A 22,288-nucleotide genomic window follows, 5' to 3' on the forward strand; every position below is an offset into this window, starting at 1 on the left:
CACAAATATACATCATTGCCTGACACAACGGCACACAGCCGTTCGATGTCCTGCCTACCCTTTCCCGCCAATGCAGCCCACCTGGCTCGCCTCCTGGGACCACCCCCTTCAAAATGCCATCGATACCTTCATGCCATCTAGAATTGCGAGGACAGTTTACTCAAAGCTAAAGTCCCGCTATACAGTATTAGCAATGAATATATATGTATCTGCCGTTACCGTCTGGTGTGCCTATTCTGAACGATGTCGCTGAACGTTTAATACCTAACCTAGCCCCTCCTTCGAAATGCCGTCGACACGTGTATTCTAGGCCCGGCTGTGGTGTCCTTGAGGTTTGCAGACATCCATGGAGGAGTGGTGCGCTATCGCTTTGTCTACTTAGATTTAGCCATATTAATTTCCAGGCAGCAGACATCTTGGTCCCAGTGTTGGTACTCTCTTGGAAATGTCTGGCCCAATGTATGGCGGGACTTTGCCAACGTAGTGGCAACACTGGGCCCGAGGTTTGTGCTGCCTGGAAAACCTTTTCTTTTTTGGACGATCTTCACTTGCAACAATATAAAAAATATCAAAGCAGTCCTAAGAGCTCTTAAACTTTCCGAATGAAGGCGAGGTGCTGTTGAAGCTAGGCCTTTCTCAAAAAGGCGTTTTAAATTTTGTTCTGCATACTGGCATCATCCTGAATAATCAGCATGCGTCTGCCTAGCGTGCAGGCCATAAAGTATTGAGAATATCTCGGCATAACACTCTTTCCCCATCATATGCAAGATATGCAGGAGAGAGTTTTATTCATCAAAAGCCCATCGGCTCCTTCGGTGATCGTAAGTCGCTTTCATTGCTACTTCCAGAAGCTGCATCGCTTCGTAGGATTCATGCGGGAGCCGGCCTTGCACCCAAAAGCGTCCGCAAAAGCGGGCAGGTTCATGAGGGGCACATTAACGCGCCATGGCGCGGGCGTAATGTGAAACTTCCTCTGCTGTTGCCACAGCTCCTCATCCCTAAAGTCGCAGTGGGCAATGGCGAAGTTGTAAAAAAACATTTGATCCAGCGTGAGCGAGTCACTAAGTGCACGCGACGTGCTGGGTCCAGTTGCTTTCGAGTCGCTATAACTTGCCGTCGCATATTTGTAGAGTCGGAAGAGCGGGTATGCAACGGCGTTATCTAAAAAGTTCATCTCCAGGGAACGCATACTTGTTCCTTCGGCTAAGGGAGCCGGGTACTGAGATTCAATGCACGCACTAATATTTTCGTACGCCTCCAGGGTCCCAATGCCCCACCAGAGGCGAGATTGAAAATCGGCGTCGATCGAAGAGCCACTCCTGGCGAGCGCTTCCACGAGCCCGCGCATTATGTCTATCGCCACCACACTGTACAACAAGGGGTGGATGACGTTGCTGAGCTGGCTGACAAATGATACCGTCGCCTGTGGAGAAACCAGAACGTTTCTGGTGTGTTGGAGCTCGTAACCCGGCCGGAAAGCGGTCAGTGTGTAACGGTTATCGTAGGCTCTCGACGCCGTGCTTTCCCAGGCGTCCCAGTACGCCACCGAGGCCACTGAATAAAGGTAGAACACGACACGTAGAAGCGGATACTGGAACCACGTGTGCTCTGCGCGCTTTCCACTCCCCTCCCAGAAGGGGAATGTCGTGTTCGGCGGCACGACGTTCCGTCGGTAGAGTTCGTACTCCACCAGGTTACTTTGGGCTCCGAACTCGAAGCGCATGGTTCGCAGTTTTCGCGACGCAGTATCCTTGTCGAAATGTTCCACCCAGGAGCGACCCGAGTCGACGAACCCGGTGATCAAGTGTCTCGAAGCGTTGAAAATCTGGCCCAGTTGTAAGTCCATATAGCTCCGAGGAGTGGTCGCAAACTCCTTGCCCAACGTGAGCTTGGCAACTATGCCGATGCCATATCTAAAAAGCTTCTCCGTCAGCGGGAGACAGGCTACCTGTCGCTCGCCGAGGTCTGGGACGTCGTAGTCGCGGGTGAACTGGAGTAAATATTCGGCGTCTTGTCCCAGCACAGGTGCGAGCTCGACGATGGTCTTGTACGCCATATAGTTGGCGATGATGCCATTCCAGGCGCCGCTGAGCACGGACCCCAAGTTTCGGAAGAATATAGGGTCGCTAACGATGACTTTGGTGTCGTTCCCAATGCTGCCATTGGCGTTGGAAATGAGCGTATTGAAGTAGGCCGGCCAGTCCCAGTTGTCGGAGAGGAAGAGGTCATCAAGTAGCACGTACTTTTCTCGGGGAGGCATCATAAGCTCCTCATCGGAGGCAAGCATGAAGCTTTCCAATCTCTTCTCGAGCTGCAATATCTTCCTGGCTGCCGAGCGGGTGTTGGCCAGAGTGCACAGACTTAGTGTCTTGGCGATGAAGTCGGCGTACGTCGAATCGGTTGAATCAACGAAGTTTGTGAGAAAGCGCCGGTACAGCGTCTCCGGAGCCGACAGCACGATGTCGAATCCGCCCTCCTCCCTCGGTTCAAATCGACGCAGCAGCCTGACCGTGAACAACGGATGGAGGGCGAGATGTCTATCTCCGGACGCCACCACAGCTGCGAGCTGGCCTCGAGCGATTTCCTTAATGGGCAAAGAATCGGAGAGACCAATCATCTCGAAGATTTTTCCGAGCTCAGCCGAGGTGTTCACCCGGAGGTCCGTGTCATTGTGGCAGGCGTCGTAGACCCACATGATTCGCGAAAGGAAATTGTCTTCGGTAGCGTTTCCCTTCAGTTGGACGAAGTAGCGGAAGAAGTTTTCAATGTCCACCATGAGTTGCGTGGTGCTGAGTTCCGAGAACGGCCTGGTCGACGCGCTGCCCATTCGGAACCAACGCAAAGAGTTGCAGGCGTGCGCGTAAAAGTCGTCGCACGGGTTCCTGGTCGTGTCAGCAGCGCGGAGAATGTAGTCTCTGTTCCACTGGCATAGCGGCGACCGGCACCCGCCGTCGGCCATGTTGGATCTGGCGAGCTGCACTTGCCTCTCGAGACCGTGCTGCTGGGAGTCATGCGTGACGGGTGCATCGCGCATCCTGGCCGTGTAGATGACGCCGGTGACTCCGAGCAGGATGGTGCATCCGGCGGTGGACAGCAGCACCAGAGCAAAGACAGGTACGGTGGCAGCGTTGCTCAGACCGCAGTGAGAAGCGCTCTCTGGTTCAGTTAAGCGCTGTCTTTGGCGTTCCTTGTGGCCTTGCATGGTTGAATCCCGGAGGAATCAAGGCTACTATAAAGGTGAAAAGCCGTCAGGCAGCAGAGGAGTCTTTCGCTAAGCGATAGAGATTCGCGAGGTGCACCCTACGGCGCGAGCAGAACTTCTTCTTTGTGCGTCATAATTTTCTTCATCGTCTTTGTCTTGGCTGGAATGAAAACGGAACTCCGATCTCTGATATCGCAACAATTGCGCAGGGCCGCAACAAAAATAAATGATATTTATTTAGTGCAATAACCACAATGTTTTACCAGCTTGAAAACATTCCACAATTATTTAGACCTCCCCCTGCTCATACATGGTTGTTAACTTTAACAAGAGGACGCCAAATCAGTTTCAATATTTAATGGATTAGTTTGAATAGCGGATGAAATGAAACCAAAGCTATTTCAGCGCTTTTGATATTCGTATTTTTCCACCTATTGTCATGGTTCATAGCAGGAGACATTTTCTAAAGACACCATATGCGCAACTGTCGCGCATATAGTGTCTGTCGCGAGCACCTACCACAACACATCAGAATCACACCGACTTTCTTGCTAAATGATTATTTTCTTCCTATCTATTTCACAGGGCATGCTCATGATCCATAACTATTTAAACATTACTTTTACCCTAACGCCATATTCGGCCTATTCAATCACGTATCTATATAACAGAAACTAATTCATTGAATTTAATAATTGTCTTGCTGACAAATGCTTTATTACTAGAAATATGCATTAGCATGAGGACACCGTATTCCTCCATTTCGACAATTTTCCGCAAAAAATATGCAGTCTTTTCCCATTTATAGCAACAATAACAGCGTCATAAACACCAGTGAGAACGGTTAAGTATCTAACCTGGTTGTTGCTTTTCGCACATCAAGCCATGCACTAAGGTAATTTGGGCCGCCGAATATTTCATATCTACACAGCCGCCCGAAAAGCCGTATTCCAAAGCCACATCGTCACAAGGATGATACCGTCGAATGAAAAGGAGAAGTGGGTAGTGGCGTGGGCACGAGTGCTCGCACTAGGCCCTCCGGCACACATTAAATTCGTCTCATCGTCACCCGATAGCTCCTCTCTGTTCTCTTTTCCTGTGTTCATTGGCTTGCAACCCTGCAACAATATTTTTGACAGAGGAGATTATGGCTGTCAGCCCACGGGAATTGTCAAAGAAGTGTCATGTGGTGCAGGATGATTTGCAGAAAGTGGTGGCGTCATACCGGAGTGTCGTAACCAAAGTGTCAGGTGATCCACGATGACTAGCAAAAAGGGATGATGTCACACTGCAGTCACACAAAGTGTCACGTATTTAGGATTACTTGCAAAACGTGAAGGCATCACACCGGAGTTACGTGAAAAAGAAGTGCGTGATTAAGGATGATTGGATTGATTGATTGAAAACATCTTTATTTACATTTTGTTTATCGCTGCCGCGTTGGCCCTCCCCATCAGTAAATGCTGAAGGTCAAGATTATCGAAGAGCAGAAAAACCTCTCAGTGCTCTTCTAGCCGAGCTCTCGTTAGTTACTGGATCCTTATTAGCCTCGGATCTGGACTTGGACAGGGCGCGGCCTCCATCACCTCAACTTTTGGCATTGCGTTTGGATCTTCAGGTAGATTGTTTTGGCGTAGGTCCATACCATGGGTGGTCCTGCCCACGGAATTTGCATTTGGTGCCGCAGAACCCGGGGCTTATTGCGTTTAAACGGACGGGAGAGTGAGTTTCATCTCTCTTTCTTTCTGTAGGAATCACGATCTACCTTCCTCCGCTTTGGAAAGTGGATTCGCTGGAGGCGGATACTTTCGGCGAGAGAGCTTGCAGTAGCCTCCCCGCGTGCATTGCCATGGAGCCGAGGAAGGGTGGGATGGGAAATGGAGGGTTCGAGCCCCGGGAGAGGCGAGCTCGGGCCAAAAGCGACTCAGGTTATGAGACGCCGCAGTGGAGCTCCGGAAATTTCTGCAGTCTGGAATCCTAAATGTGCACTGACATCAAACAGTATACGGACGCCTCAGTTTTCTCTTCCATCGAAAAGCGCGAAAGTATACAATGTGTAGAAAGGAGCGCTTACGACAGTATTCGGTTCGCTTGTATTGGCTCCGGTTCAGCACCCTGTTCTTCTCGGCGGAGCGGTGACAACGGGCGCTAAAAGCATTTCACACATCAAACAATGCCTTCCCACGATTTTAAAGGCATTCTGCTAGTTCTTTCGGCCTTCCGCATGCGTGTGCAGTTTTCTCCAGCTTCTCGGGCTTTTTTTTTTTGTTTGTTTGTTTTCATCTTAACCTTGTTCTCATTCGAATCCTGGCAAGGCACTGTGCAATCTACGTGCAAGGCACTGTGCAGCTCCCATTCAGATACCTGCAAGCCGACTTCTAGATGTCTATTCCACTAAAACAAAGGCGGATTCGAAGAATTTAAAAACGAAAAAGAATGGCTCGTCTCCGAGACAAAAGGAGACAGTGGACGCGTCGCTGATGAATGAGCCAGAGCTCGCGCGAGGAGGCAGAACTGCAGCGGGGCCACGTCCGCGGTTTGCCGTTCTCTGATTGGACAGGCGTACGCATTGCAGCTGCACTCTTCCCGGCAGCAGCGTTCATCCCGAATGGTTCTCCAGCGTACACAGTGCATAGACGAGCCAGCAGAAGACAAAGCAGAGACAATCCAACACATATAGCACGGCAGAGGAACTGGCGCCTTTCGAGGAGCGCTCGCTGTGAACCTTCTCCTGGCGATCCGTCTCTCGCCTCCAACTTCTGCAGTCGTCGCAGCTGGAGTCCCCGGAGCGTCCTCGTCGTTGCCGTGTCAAGTCGAGCGGGGCGAAAGAATGGAGGGGCCGCTTTGTTTGTGCCCGCCGTCCATCCCAGCGCGTTCGGCGCTGCTCCTTGACGTATGTCATCGCGCGATGCGCAGCTGTTAATAGCGCGGAGTTTTGGCCGCTTCCTACCACTGCTGCTTTTTTGCGCCCGCCATGTGTACGTTATTTGCACTTGCGGCGTGAGGCTTAGCTAAAGCAGGCCGTCGGGTCGGTGCAGGCCACTCGGAGCATTTTAAAAACCAGGGGATATCCTGCTGCCATGAAGTGTTCAAAGCTAGCGGAAGGTGGCGTTACTTGCTAGCGCTGCTCTGGAATGCGATACTGGGGCGGTGGCGCGACATCCAACTGTACTTGCTGAGCAGTTCTGAAATATTCACTTGCAGCGTTTGCTAGTAGTTGGCGTAGAATACCAATTTTGAACCGTCCAGCCTTGTTAATTTGGTTAGAGGCACTTTTTTGATCGCTTGCGAAGATAAAAAGTCGGCCCAGGTAGCTTCACTTGCCTTAAAATATGGGTTCCAGGGAGCAGTTGTGTTTTTCGCACTGTTGGTACTCTTCTGATTCGCCCAGTAGCGTATACAAGTAAATATCCTTTTGTATCCACTCTTAAATCGAAAGTTTAGTTCCAAAACTTAGAAGTCACTGAGAAACTGCGTTGGGGAAAGGCCAAAGCATTGCCGCGACCGCGACGTTTCTAAGAACTGCATATCACAAATTATATTATCACTGAATGTTCTATCACTAATTATGTTATCACTAACCAGAGCTATTTAACATTACCACTTGCGAAACTTCCCATGGGTGGTGGCAGTAACAACATTTATTGGGCATATGAATGTGAATAAAAGGGAGCGAGAGCAAAGGGCCTATGCATAAAACAAAAAAAAAAAAAATACCGGCGGTTTTCTTTGGTGAAACTTCGGGCGCTTACGAACAGTGGCAGCGCTCGCGGCCACTGAAGGAAACTGTGTGCAAGTTGCAAACTTAAGATTGTTGATAAATGCACAACCTCTTGGAAAATAAAATAAATTGAAGAGTTGTACTAGCAAAAATTCTTAGGCACTACAGCCGTAGAGTTAGTTAAGGTGGAAAGAAGAGAGAGAAAAAGTGATTCTCAGAAGGCAATGATAGTAGAAAGCTTCTATTGACTGCTGCCAGATGGCGCCACAATTCATAGTCATCCGAAAGGTGCGCATTAAAACTAGTCACTTTTTGAAGCGGAGTTTCCCAACTGGTATGATTCAAAAGCTCTGATCACTAACTGTATATCTATCACTAATTAACCCCGCCGGGGTGGCGCAGTGTTTACGGCGCTCGACTACTGTGCCCAAGGAAGCGGGATCGAATACCGGCCTCGGCGGCTGCGTTTCGATGGAGGCGAAACGGAGTGGCGTCCGTGTGCTGTGCGATCTCAGTGCACGTTAAAGAACCCCAGGTGGTCGAAATTACCGGAGTCCTCCACTACGGTGTCTCTCATAGCCTGAGTCGCTTTGGGACGTTAAACCCTACAAACCAACCAATCAACAACCAACCTATCACTAATTACACGAATATTTTAGTAGAAATTATTGTGACTATTGTAGTTTTTTTATTAGCAATAATCAATGTTATTAATGACCAATGACTCGACAAGACATCACCAGGTGATGACGACACATCCGGCGACACATTCTGATGACAGCTTTTATACGGACACAGCATAGCCTAGTAAGGCTTTAGCCCCAATAATGTTTCGACCTAGCGCAAACATACGTATGCATAATAGCATATTGCACTGACGAAATAGCGTAGAGGGTCCGGACTCCAGGATATCACGCGAGCATATGCCTCTGTAAGGTGTCCGTTGGCAAGTGATCTGGCAGGAAACTTATTGGTGGGCAGTTTGCGTGGTGTCACGAAACCACAAGACATTGCTTCTTTCAGATGTGAGAGTGAGGTGGAAATCGAACCTACGGGGACCATTGGACCTTGATTCAGACGCACCCCTCGTAGGCCACGCAGGCGCGTTTGTAAGGCTTGGTTAAAAACGGAGTTTAATATCTCAAGTCGTTACGACTGTCTGCTTATGGGAATACGTGAGATAACAGAGGCACAAATTAAGGAACGAGTGATTAGGCGGTCAGGAAACTGCAAGTACTCGAGCGGGGATCCTGAAGGGAGCTGGCACACGGGGGCCATTGACGTTGTTGAGTTCATAACCTTACTCTTAATTTATTGCGAAGACGCCAAATTTTTTTTTTATTTAGATGCATCACTGCATTAACGTGCGCCTCTGGTTCTTGCTAAATTGGAGCACGTAAACAGTTTCCTATAGACCTATCTCACACTGCTCAAGGATTGTCTGCCCCCTGGTCTTCAGAGCCTGTGCGCAATGTAAAAAGGAAACAAAAAACTGAGTGAAGATTTTGAAGCAGGAGATTGGGTGTATTAATCTCAAATTCAACGCATCATGGACTGGTTATACATATGTAATTAATGAACAACACACACACACGCACGCACGCACGCACGCACGCACGCACACACACACACACACACACACACACACACACACACACACACACACACACACACACACACACACACACACACACACACACACACACACACACACACACACACACACACACACACACACACACACACACACACACACACACACACACACACACACACACTGTGAGCCCAGCTATTACTTGAAGGGCTAAAATACTAATGGAGGCGGACCGGTGCCCCACCGTGGTGATGCAGCTGTGAAGATGGCCGACTACTGTGCCAAAGTACCAGGGTTCGATCCCGACCGCCGCGGCTGTGTTTCGATGGAGGCAAAACAGAGTCATCCGTGTGCTGTGCGATGTCAGTGCAGTTGTGGCTGTAGGAAGAAGGAAAAGAAAATGCACGGGCCTGCTACTGGCTCTGTAGCTGAGCCACCTACGCTGCCTCGTGCAGATAGTCCAGAATATAGAGAAGAAAAGCAAGAGGGAAGAAAGACGCGCGCCGCAACAACAGCCGTCGTCCACCACCAGCGGTGGCGTCTGCAATGACGGCCTACAACAGATAAAAATTCGGTGCCAGGCCAGCCCCCCGCCGCAAGCAGCAGTGACCCACCTGCACCAGCCCCATCAGGGCAGAGACCATCACCCTGATGGGGCTGGTGCAGGTGGGTCACTGCTGCTTGCGGCGGGGGGGCTGGCCTGGCGTTACAGATCCCCAAGTGGCCAAAATTGCTCCGTAGCCCTCCACTACGGCTCCTCTTTCTCTCTTTCCACTTTCAATCCACCTTTTTCTCATCCATTACTGCGCGGGTCAGGTGTCCACAGAACAAGCGTGACAGATACTGTGCCTTTTCTGTGTACCAATTATACAATATTAGAGGCATGCCAGATAAATCCGTTACACATTCCTGGTAGCCTGGTCACCACGTTGCGCACAACATTGTTTTATATTGCAACAATTAGTTCATTAAGTTTAATTATTTCACTTACTGAATATTGCCTTTAGAATACCCCCCCCCCCCCCCCCCCACACACACACACACATATATAAATATTATATAACTACTAACGACACGTTTCTGCGAAAGAATGTGGCTTTAATGTTTGTTTACGGAGTGTTGTGCTATTTGACGTACTAATTTCAGGTTAATGATCAATGTGGTCAGCCAGACCATGGACACAGTTGCGAGTGTCGTGCTTGGTTCAATTAATATAAAATCATCTGAATTACTGAATATAGAGTAAGAACCAAATTACTGGATTATCAACTCCCTCTCGATAAACGGTTAGAACAATCGTAAATTTTAGATAGTCCGCAGCACCTGCCGACTGATCCAGAATTATTATATGTTTGATGGGACAGCATTACGAGTAGATGTGGTGGTGGTGGCAAACATTTCTTTATTCTTTTTACAAGGAGGTGTTTGGACCCGGACTCTATTGGCCCAGGTCCTCATACACCTAGGTGGAGCTCCCATTCCGGAGCGCAAATGGCGTCTAACGCCACTCGCGCTCTGGCGACCAAGGTCCGTTAGCGCTGGAACCACAGATCACATGGCAGCTAAGCATCGCCGCCTCTCAGGCCTCCCTAGCAGGATGGATAGTGAAGGATTGGAAACGATGGGGATTGGATGGGCATGCCCAGACCATGTGGAAAACGTCCGATGAAGTCGCTCCACACAGGCTACAGCCTCCATCAAAGTTTGTATTGAAGTGTTTTAAGGTTGCCGGGTACAGCATTGTGTTTGTAAAAATTTTGAGAAGGAGCCTTTCGTCGTGTCACCTCCAAGAAACCACAGTTGGTTTCTTGGAGATGACTGAGTATCACTGCATGTTTGACGTTATCAAAGGCTCCTTTCAAACCTAAGGCCAGGACTACGTTGTCATTGTGAGGGAGTTCTTTGGGCTCTAATATGTGATGATGAAGCTATAGGAGGATATCTTGTGCGGATTTCTGTGGTTGAAAACCAAACACAGTATCCGCAAAAGTGTGACGTATTTCGATGTAAGTGGACAGCCTGTCTCCTACCATAACACAAGATGTGACGGAGATAGGGCACAGGTTTTCCACATCAATTTGCTTGCCTACCTTAGGAATAAATGTGACTAAGACTGTCTTCCAATCCTGGAAGAGAGGAATCCTCCAAGCCAGATTTAGTTGGTGAGTTCAAGAAGGGTATGGTAGGCTGCATGCATCCGTAAGGTTTGCCAGAAGTTTGACGGTTACCTTGTCGCGGCCCGGTGCAGTACCACGCTTCATATTGGCTATGGCCTCTTTCAAAATTTGGAGCTGGAAGGGGGCGTCCAGCTTTGTTTGGCCTGCATATGAGCATTGGGAAAGACGAAGATCTACTGTGGTACAGAGATATCTGTTTGACCGTGTTCGGGCCAACTGTGTTGCAGTACCGGGAAAGTTATGAATGGCACGACGGAGATGCCGCGTCATTTCTGCACGTGTTTGAGAGGGGTCCATAAGTGCACGGAACAGACGCCAGGTATTACGACCAGACATCAGGCGCGCAGCAGTGTTACATCGATCCACCCAGTTAGTGTCGGCTAACGGATCGGCAAAGTCGGCAGACTTTTGGGAGAGCTCAAGAAAGCGGTTTCTGAGCTTCGTGTTGCGTTTCTGTTTTTCACATCGTTTGGTAAGACTGCAGCGGGCCTACCAAAGATGGAGGAGATGGCTGTCTACTTGGGGGTGGAGTCGGTGAGCTGGATGCATTGTTCTTTAGTGCGGAGGGTTGTCATTGAGAGGTCACCCACTCGTGATATCCCAAGCGAACAATGTCAATAGATGGAAGTGTCGCATGGAACTTCGTCCAATCAGAATGAAGCGCTTGTAGTTTGGGGCGTTTAAGGGGCCGTGTGTATGTAGTGGTATTAATAATACCATGGTCACTACCCAGGGTGCCTTGCGTATTAAGCCAGTCGGCGTGCTGAATATTGCGGGCAAAAGTCAAATCAGGGCATGTATCCCTAGTTATTGAGTTATGTGAGTGGCGTTGGCCGGACGTGTACAAAAATCGTAGAGCAAATACACAGCACGCTTCTGGCAGATGATGCATGGCTGAGTGAGTTGCAAGCATGGAGGTGGCGTGTCTATGTGTCTTTGCGGCCCTCCTCACGAGGCATGCAGACAAATAAATCAGATGATAGGGGGCTGATTAATCATCTGCTTATCTGACCTCACGAGACCGCGTGTCATAACCAAATTTGCATGAGATGCTAGCTTAGGCTACTTAGTTGAGACGGGAATCGAACCCGCCATGATCCTTAGACCCCAGGTCAGTAACACTGCACCTGCCAACTAGGGCTATATACATCGCGGTCTTCCCCACCGGCATCCTTATGGCAGATGGCATGACCGGACACTTCGCTATCATATACATTGTGCAGCATAGCATTACTCAGTACTAGTAAAGCACCGTGAGGTGCAGACTATGTACAGACATCATGCATAGTCAGGACCCATAATCATTGTAATGATTTCGCAAGAGCGTTCCTGAGTAATTGTTTTGTCTGGGCGAAACCTCGGGGTCACATTTTGAGCCAAGTTCAAGGTAGGTGTAGACATGTCAAATTAGAGGACACCTAGGTTCCGCGCCTTTAAGGGTATCACGCGATGTCGTTAATGATTCCGTCAATGGCATCCGACGTACACTCACTGGCATGCACTCGCGCCACGGCTATAAGATTACCAATAATAATTTAAGCTGTTGGTTCAATTTTTTTTTACTTATTGCATATGCCCCGAAGGGCATTGCGTAAGATGGGGAGGATTGCAATATGTAATGAATGTGATTAATAATAAGCAAAGCAACTAGCAAGTGCACACTTTCAAAACATAACAGAATTCCAACGAACAGCAGAATTTATACGCGGTTACCACTAAATAGGGTATAACCAGATGCATACAAAATACGAAGAATGTATACAAAACGAGAGGCTGGCACCGCGCAATAATGGAGGAGGAATGTCTTAGAAGTCCAAGTTGGGGCACGTGATCACGGAATGAAGCAAAGTCAAGATGAAACTGAGTCAGGAAGGTAATTCAAGGGGTATACAGCGCGAGGGAGTGCGGGTGAGTTGGCTTTTATACGTCCAAAGATGAGACAAAAAACTAACATAATTGTGTGAGTGCCTGTAGATTTGTGCGTTGGAGTGCTACGAGGCAGCGGCGAGGGCTTATCGGTGTGTACGCACTTTAACACACACAGAAGTTAAACTGGGCGACGACTGTCTAAAGGTGGGATATGTTCTCTTTCGTTTCATATACTCTGCAAGGCGGCTAAAGTTGCTGGAGCTAAGCCTGGCAGCTCTGTTTTTGTGTTCTGGTTTTGTGTTCAGGTAGTTCTGGCGTGGTGACCATACTGAAAATGTAAATTCGAGCTGGGGACGCACATAGGTTATATGTAAACAAGTTTGCGGACATGCAAGCACTTTTTTTAAGATTCCGGCGGCGATAATCAAGTGAGCGGGATTCTGTAGCACATGCAGATAGGAGTTGATGCTAAATGAATACCCAGGTATCTGTAGGACGATGCTCATTATGTAAAAGGCAAGAGAAACTCGGAATTAGTATATTTACACCTGAAAGTCAATATGTTATATTTAGTGGGCCCCGCCGCGATGGTGTAGTGATTAAGATGCCCGACTACTGTACCGGAGTACTCGAGTTCGATCCCGACCGAAGGCGGATGCGTTTCGATTGAAGCGAAACGAAGAGGCGTCCGCGTGCTGTGCGATGTTGTTGTTGTTGTGGCTATAGGAAGAAAGAAAAGAAAATGCACGGGCCTGCTACTGGCTCTGTAGCTGAGCCACTTCGGCCGCCTCGTGCGGACAAGAGAAAGTAGAGAAGGAAAAATTGGCTGCAGGCTTAGCTTGGTTAAGCCTGGAAGATTGCGAAAGCAATACCCTTGGCTGCGCCCAGTTCGGCGGCTGCGCCCCGACTACTGCGTTGTTGTTGTTGGGGCTATAGCAAGAAGGAAGAGAAAATGCACGGGCCTGCTACTGGCTCTGTAGCTGAGCCACCTCCGCTGCCTCGTGCAGATGAAAGAGAATATAGAGAAGAAAGAAAAGCAAGAGGGAAAGAAAGACGCTCGCCGCAACAAAAGCCGTCGTCCACCACCAGCGGTGGCGTGTGCAATGACGACCTACAACAGATAAAAATTCGGTGCCAGGCCAGCCCCCCCTGCAAGCAGCGGTGGCCCACCTGCACCAGCCCGATCAGTCGGTAACTGTCTCACTTGTTTTCTGTGGACACCGCAATCGCGCCGTAAGGGAAGGAAGGAAGGTGGGAGTGAAAGTGAAAGTGGAAAGAGAGAAAGAGGAGCCGTAGTGGAGGGATACGGAGTAATTTCGACCACCTGGGGATCTTTAACGTGCGCTGACATCGCACAGCACACGACGCCTCTTCGTTTCGCCTCCATCGAAACGCAGCCGCCGAGGTCGGGTTCGAACCCGGGTACTCCGGCACAGTAGTCGGGCGTCTACTGTGCCGGTGCCTCGTGCAGACAAGAGAAAAAGAGAAGAAGGAAGAGGGAGAGAAAGACGCGCGCCGCAACAACAGCCGTCGTCCACCACCGAACCTCGGTCTAGCGTGACGTCACACGGCCACGTGAAAATGACGTGACGTCACCGCTGCGGCTTCTGTAAGGACTCACCGCCATCATCCGATGGCGCGAGCTGGGGCCCCGTCTCTCGGTCTGGCGTAACGTCACACGGTCACGTGAAAGGTCATGTATGGAGGCGCCACGACACGCCAAAGGCTCGAAGTGCTAGCAGTATTGCTTCCGCAATAAAGGGGGAGCACGTGGAGAGCCGAAGCGAGCGGACGCGCTTCACATGGGCTCCGCGAATTTTGGCTTTTTCGGCAGCCTGTCGATTTTGCTTTCCTGGCTTTTGTGCTCAATCGACGGCAGAAGAGAAGAGGACCACGAGGATACCATTTTTTCGGCAAGTGGGACTTTATTTTGCCATTTTTTGACTTTGTTTGTTCGACGCAGCACGTAGCTGAGTTGAGCTTAACGGCGCTAAGACTAAAACGGCCGACCGGGCCCACGGCGTCCCTACCGGGGGATCTTTTGCCGCTCGTGGTCGTGCGAAAGCTGTGAATCATGGATATTGTGGAAGGAACCACGATTACACCGGATGAATTTTCGGAGCCAGGACAATGGTTCACGAGCGAAGGAGGAAGGTACGTGCCGCTAGAGAAGAGCGGGCAGAAAACTGCGAAACAGCGAGCCCAGGAAAAGCAAGCACGCAGGAAAATGGCGGCCAAGTCGATCGAGCGTCAGCAGACGCGCATTCCAGATGGCGCCGAGAAAATTGTTCTCCGACCTCGTGGAGGCCTACTCAGGCTTACCAAATATGGAACAGCACATCTCACTGACATCATCAAAATGTCGGCGGGGATCAATCCACGCGAAGAGAAGGAAGATATAATAATTCAAAATATGAAGCAGCACTCCGTTCTGGTCATCACTACGGAGAGGAAGCTGAAGTACGTGAGCGTGAAACACCTCATGTTCGACGGTGAAAAAGTGGAGACTTCCACCTACGTGGCCACCCCCGAGCACTGCGACAAGGGAGTCATCCACGGGGTTCCGCTCGGATATTCTGTCGAAGAAATTCTATACCGCCTAGATCGCAAGGACAACCCCGAGATTCGAGGCGTCCGCAGGCTGGGCAAAGATTCAAGTCGATCTTCATTGTCTTCAAGAGAAAGAAGTGCCAAGATGGATTTATCTCAACGGGACGCCGCACAGGTGCCAGCTGTACCGCAAAAAATACGAAGTATGCGTCGCCTGTGGCCGATTCGGTCATCGCGAGGACGTGTGCCCGGATCCGACGAACGTCAAGTGCCGTGGCTGCGGCCTCGAGAACCCGTCAAGAGAACACAAATGTGAACCAACATGCCAGCTCTGCGGCAAAGGCCATGCACTAGGAGACCCCAAGTGCCGAGAACTTTTCCGCACTCCCTACGAAGTGAAGAAGCGACATTGGGAGAAGATGGAACATGCAGCGACGACTGGTGGGGGACATCAGAGTCGAAAAAGCGAACCGAAAGTAAAAGAAGACTTCAAATTCCGCGAGGACTCTTTCCCGATTCTGGAAACGAAACAAGGCAGACCACCGCCGCCGCCCAGAGAACGCTCCGATTCTTGTGCCAGGAGCCAGTCCAGGGGACGCTCAAGCTCAAGGGATACTGCCAACGCATGGAAACGAGGTAGGAGCAAGGAACGTAAGGGTGTGAGTTTTGCGGGCAAGGTCTCCCAGGAAAATAATCACAGAGGTAAACGAGACGAGGAAATTGAGAAATTAAAGCAAATGATCGAAAACTTAACGGGGATAGTCGAATCGCAGCGGTCCGAGATCCAAAACTTAAAGAAATCACAGAGGCAGGCAACACCTCCTCCGCAACAACCCATTAGACAAACGACCTCCCCAGCGGTACGTCAACAGCCGCAGGGACAGGATAAGATGGTCACAGAGCCGTCCCTCCCACCACCGGTGAAACGCAAAATTCAAGACACCGACTCTATTCAGGCTATGGAGAAAAGGATGGAAAATTTGGAAAGGTTAGATGCCAAGATGAGTGAATTTATGAATCATATCAACATCCAAATTCAAGCTGTCCTCGGGGCAGTTCAGAAACAGGCCGAGAAATGCCAAAGGTTAAGGAATGAGATGGCCTCCATAAACGGGTGGCAACAAAATATAGAACAGGTCGTCTCGCAACTGCAAAATGGCCAGGCGCGCAAATGAAAATCAAATCTAGGAGTGGAACTGTCGCGGCTTCCGGCGCAAGCGGCCGATTCTGCAACAGTACCTTCTGCTATTAGATGAGACTCCATTGGCAATTGCTCTCCAAGAAACCGGGGGGCCCGCAAAATTGTCGGGATATCAGGAATTTCATAGTGGCAGGGGAGAGAAATCCTCGGTCACAACACTCGTGAAAAGAAACATTGCAGCCATTGAACACGATCTAGAGTCTCGAGAGATCGAGAATGTGTTTGTAGAAGTTTTAACCGGAAAACAGAAAGACCCTAGTCTATTCATTCTAAATTTATACAGCTCACCCAGGCAAAGGAAGGTGAGGTTCAGAGCTCTGCTTCGCAAGGCCCTCAAAATTTCAAACAACCAGCCACTGTTGATAGTGGGGGACTTTAATGCACATCGCCAGGAAGGGGGGTACCCGCACCAGTGCCCAAAAGGTAGACAGCTGTGGGAGGATACGCATGACCTATGGCTCACTCTGCACACGGACCCCGAGAGCCCAACGAGGGTGGGCAATAGCGCCAGTAAGGATACATCCCCAGACTTGACATTCTCGAAAAACGTAAAAGGTCTAGAATGGCATAATTCGGATCAAAATTTTGGCAGCGACCACTACATAATTGTCTCCACACTGAGGAAAGGCGTTAAAACACGCCGGGCTCGCGCGCCGCGGCCGTCGTTGAGTGGGATGAATTTAGAGATAGTGGGATGAATTTAGAGATATCAGGAGGGCTCAGGAACTAGAGCCCATCAGAAGCATCGAGGAATGGGCGACGGCGCTCAAATCGGACGTTAGAGAGGCAACAAAATTGCTCGAAGGTGATAACGCCCCGGAGATTGCGGGAAAGCATATGTGGGAAAGCTAAGCAGAACATGGAGCGTCGTCTCAAAAAGCAGAAATGGAACCGCAACCTCAGAAGAAGGATTGCGCGACATAATAAGGAAATCGAGGACTATACTTTCAAATTATGCGAACAAAATTGGGACAACAAGTGTGACGAAATGGAGGGGAGCATGAACCTCTCCAAGACGTGGAGCTTCCTCCGGCACTTGTTGGACCCAGACAACTCGAAGACGCAATCTGGTATAAGATTGGCAAAAACGAGGCACGCTTTCGAAGGGAACGATGATGATTTCATGAGCAAATTAATTGAGACGTATGTGGGGGAAACTTCACGAACCCCACTTCCTGACTATGGTGGAGCGCCTAACGAGGCGCTGGACGCCCCCATCACAGAAGCGGAAGTGAGGGCGGAGATTGTAAGACTTAAAACGAAGTCGGCTCCAGGCCCTGACGGAGTAACGAACAAAATGCTCAGGAACCTAGATGATGACTCCATTAGGTATCTAACGGAGTATATGCAGGAATGTTGGGAAAAAGGCGAGCTCCCACAACAGTGGAAGACGGCAAGCATTATTTTAATACCGAAACCAGGGAAGCCTCCTCAACTGGCAAATTTACGACCAATTTCCTTAACTTCATGCGTGGGGAAATTGATGGAGCACGTCGTCCAGACCAGACTGATGAGTTTCATGGAGCAGGGTGATCTGTGGCCACATGAGATGGTCGGGTTCCGTCCTCACTTGTGTACGCAGGACGTCATGCTCCAAATCAAACATGACATAATAGACTCAAAGTCTAAAGATGCGAAAGCAATTTTGGGGCTCGACCTCACGAAGGCTTTCGACAACGTAAAACATGAGGCGGTCCTGGAAGGGCTGAACAAGATTAATGTAGGTACCAGGTCATATCGGTACATCAGGGACTTTCTGACGGGTAGAACGGCCTGCATGAAGTTTCAGACGCTGGAATCCTCAGCAGTAGAGCTAGGGAGTAAGGGTACGCCCCAGGGATCAGTGCTATCCCCCTACTCTTCAACGTGGCTATGAGGGAACTCCCCGAGCAATTGGCAAAGCTCGAAGGATTAAAATTTAGTATATATGCGGATGATATCACCTTTTGGGTCAACCGGGGAAGTGATTCGTGCGTCGAAAACCTGCTCCAAGCCGCCACCGACATTATAGTCTATTACGCGGCAGAGAGAGGCCTAGCGTGCTCGCCGCAGAAATCAGAATTGTTTATATACAATCCGAAGCAATTAAGGTGCAAGGCACCGTCGGAGATTAAAATTAAAGTGGCGGGTAACGAGGTACCAATAGTCGAGCAAATCAGAATCTTGGGCTTGATTCTCCAGTCACACGGACATAATGGCGAGACCATCAAGAGGCTGGAGAATCACGCGATGCAGACCCTGAGCCTAATTAGGCGGGTGGCCAACAGAGGCCGAGGGTTAAAGGAAAAAAAATTGATGAAACTGATACAGGCCTACATCTTCAGCCGAGTGAGCTACGCAACGCCGTATCTAGATTTGAAAGCGGTGGAAAAAGAAAAAAATTGAGTCTCTAATGAGAAAATGCGTAAAAAGAGCGCTGGGACTGCCCATATGCACATCCACAGAGAGAGTGATGGCTCTAGGGGTACACAACACATGGGCAGAACTGGCGGAAGCGGTGCGAACCTCTCAAATTGAGAGACTTAGCACCACGAAGACAGGAAGAGTCATTTTGACGAAAGTTGGAATAAATCCGGATAGGGGTCCCACGGTCAAGGTGGAGGTAGCTAGAGAAGTCAGACAAAATTTGGTGATTCCCCCGCTGCCAAAAAACATGCACCCGGAATATAACAAAGACAGGAGGAAAAAACGAGCCGAAGCATTAGAAATTAGATTCAGCGAAATTGCGGAACACGAGGTGGCCTATGTAGACGCGGCGGGAGGTGGTGGCAGTTCCACGGTAGCAACGGTCGTCAGCGGCCGGGGCAATCCCGTGACAGCTGCCACTTTGCGCGGGCGGAGCATAGAAATAGCCGAGGAAACTGCGATCGCGTTAGCTTGCGTCGGAACGGAAGCGAAGTTTGTCATCAGTGACAGCAAAACTGCCATACAAAATTTTAGCAAGGGCAGGATCTCGCCCTTAGCAACCAGAATCCTAGGCCAGAAAAAGTTGGATAGGAAAATTCAAATAATTTGGACTCCTGCGCATGAAGCCGTCCCCGGCAACGAGGCGGCCCACCGAGCCGCTACAGGGCCACTTATGACCGAGGAAGCGGAGAGCGCTTGCTAAAATATGGGGAGATCACGCATCACTACAGATTGGATCGTAGACTGGTACCCCCACCAGACCCGAAATTAAACAGCAGACAAGCAGTGGCGTGGAGGCGACTGCAAACTTATACATATCCGCACCCGGTTATTGCGAACCACATGTTCCCTGAGGCTAGGAGTGACAAGTGCAATCTTTGTGGGGCGAGAGGGACCCTCGACCACATAATATGGGAATGCCCGTATTCTCCCAGGAGGGCGAACAATATAGGCTGTAGAGACACCTGGGAGACCCTGCTGCGCAGCTCGGACCCTGAGCTCCAGCTCCTACTCGTCCAACTGGATGAAGAGGCTGCTGGGACCCAAGACCTCCCGGCCTGCCTCTGAGGCGGCGGCACCCGCCCCTTGACCTGCGTGTCGGGGGGTGGGTAGATCACCTTATCTGTTGGACATTAAAGTTTAGTCCACCCATCCATCCGCAATAAAAGAAGAGGGAGAGAAAGACGCGCGCCGCAATAACAGCCGTCGTCCGCCACCGAAGCAGTGGCGGGTGCAATGACGGCATACAACAGATAAAATTTGGTGGCTGGCTAGCCCTCGCCGCAAGCGGCGTTGACCTACCGTCCCAGCCCCGTAGGGCCAGGAACTGCCACCCTTCGCCACCTCCCCCCGCCGCGATGTCAGTTCACGTTAAAGATCCCCAAACAAGTGAGACAGTCACCGCGCCTTTCCCTTCCTATAAATCAATCAACCAGGTGGTGGAAATTACTCCGCAGCCTTCCACTACGGCGCTTCTGTCTCTCTTTCCCGTTTCACTCCCACCTTCCTTCCGCACCTTACTGTGCGGTTTAGGTGTCCACAGAGCAAGTGCGACAAATACTGGGCCTTTCCGCTCCTGTGAATAAAGTAATAATAATAATAATAATAATAATAATAATAATAATAATAATAATAATAATAATAATAATAATAATAATAATAATAATAATAGTAGTTCACAGGAAGGGAAAAGTGCAGTATCTGTCGCACTTGTTTCTGTGGACACCTGAACCGCGCCGTAAGGGAAGGTGGAACTGAGAGTGAAAAGAGAGAAAGAGGAGCCGTAGTGGAGGGCTGCGGAGCAATTTTAACAACCTGGGGATCTCAAACGTGCGCTGACATCGCACAGTACACGGACGCCTCTTCGTTTCGCCTCCATCGAAACGCAGCCGCCGGTGATCGGGATCAAACCCGGGTACTCCGGCACAGTAGTCGGACGTCTTACCACTGCAACACCGCGGCGGGGGCATTTCCTGGGGCTGATCTTGGCCCTGGTGGGGCTGGGACAGGTAGGTCAGGGCTGATCCTGGCCCTGATGGGGCTGGAACAGGTAGGGCACTGCCAATTGCAGCGGGGGCTAGCCTTCCACCGAATTTTTCATCTGTTGTAGGCCGTCATTGCACCCGCCACCGCTTCCGGGGTGGACGACGGCTGTTGCGGCGCGCATATTTTTCTCCTCTTCTTTTTCTTTCTTCTCTATTTTTTCTTCTGTCCGCACGAGGCAGCGGAGGTGGTTCAGCTACAGAGCCAGTAGCAGGCCCGTGCATGTTCTTTTCCTTCTTCCTACAGCCACAACAGCATTTCCTGTGAACCAATTATTATTATTATTATTATTATTATTATTATTATTATTATTATTATTATTATTACTATTAGGAGAGGACAAACATATTAAGACAATTTCCACACCTGTAAATAAAATAAGATCCTGCTGCTGAGGAACGCCATTATCTAGGTCGATTTAATCTTACGGTAAATTATTTAGCCATCAATAGCCAGCGTACACAGGATGGAGTTGCTAGATCGTTAATATGAATAAGTAAAAAAAAAAAAACACCGAGAATGCAGCCTTGTGGAACACATTAGGCGACATAATGATTTAAGAGTAATTAATAATGTAAACTGCTCATAATCTTCCGCAGTTTCGTATTTTGATATACGATTGAAATGTAATACATCCAAGCACATCAATAATAATTTAATTGTTTCAAATATTCTGCAATATAGCGATGCTTGCGAAATGACGCTTCCTTCCTTAATCATTGCCTATCTAATCTCGCATATACCCACACACAGTCTTAAGCTCCTGCATTATGTGGCACACGGCATAAACTGAAGCCTCCAAGCGCGTTTTGTCACATGGCTTGAAAGACACGATGGCAAGTGCACACGTATAATGCGGGAAAACCAACTTGCAAAGTTCATGCTCGCGCCGCTGCCATGTTGCGGTGTTTTAATGGCAAGGCTATGATAGTGTCAAATCGTTGGGTAATTGAAGCTCTGGAACCTGACTACACTATTACGGACAGACTGTTGAAGTAGCATTTAGGCAACAATAAATAGACCGCCTTCGGATCACTATGTATCGCTTGAATTCGATCGCTTCTAATCGGCCTACAGTTTTAACATGTAGCATCAATGTCAAGATGAGTAAATGATTGAAATGTTTATAATGATCAATACAAAGCCCTGTATCTATGCTTCTTCCCGGATATCTCGCAATATTGGACCAGTGTGCGCTGACATGAATAATCTTTGGATTTCGCATGCTTCCATATTAGGAAACACAACTTCATCTAAGGTCAATATCTAAAAACGCAGAGTAGGTTCCTTTTTTCTTTATCTTTGTAGAGGCGAAATTAAAATCGATATTCACAATTCCGTCATAAGGATTTTTGTTTTCTGTAATGAGAACGGTACCACTTTCTGATCTTAATACTTACGTACAGTTGTACGTTCAACTAAAACGAAGTTAAGTTGTGCAAGCAACGCGATAAACATAAGAAGTCAGATATTTTCTAAAACGCTCGAAACAATGTAGCTATCTTCCATGCAGCATAATGCAACG

At 49.2% G+C, this 22,288-nt stretch overlaps 1 protein-coding gene across 1 annotated transcript; it reads right to left on the reverse strand.

The window, feature by feature from the left end:
* Positions 1-838: 838 nt before the first annotated feature.
* On the reverse strand, positions 839-3,202 carry LOC146179569 (neprilysin-2-like). The gene has a single exon (XM_084580212.1). The coding sequence runs from the start codon at positions 3,200-3,202 to the stop codon at positions 839-841; it is 2,364 nt and encodes a 787-aa protein (XP_084436338.1).
* Positions 3,203-22,288: the final 19,086 nt, after the last annotated feature.

This window comes from Amblyomma maculatum, chromosome 9 (genome assembly GCF_055883805.1).
Source record: "Amblyomma maculatum isolate TAMU_Amacu chromosome 9, ASM5588380v1, whole genome shotgun sequence".
In the NCBI taxonomy this organism is placed as follows: domain Eukaryota; kingdom Metazoa; phylum Arthropoda; class Arachnida; order Ixodida; family Ixodidae; genus Amblyomma; species Amblyomma maculatum.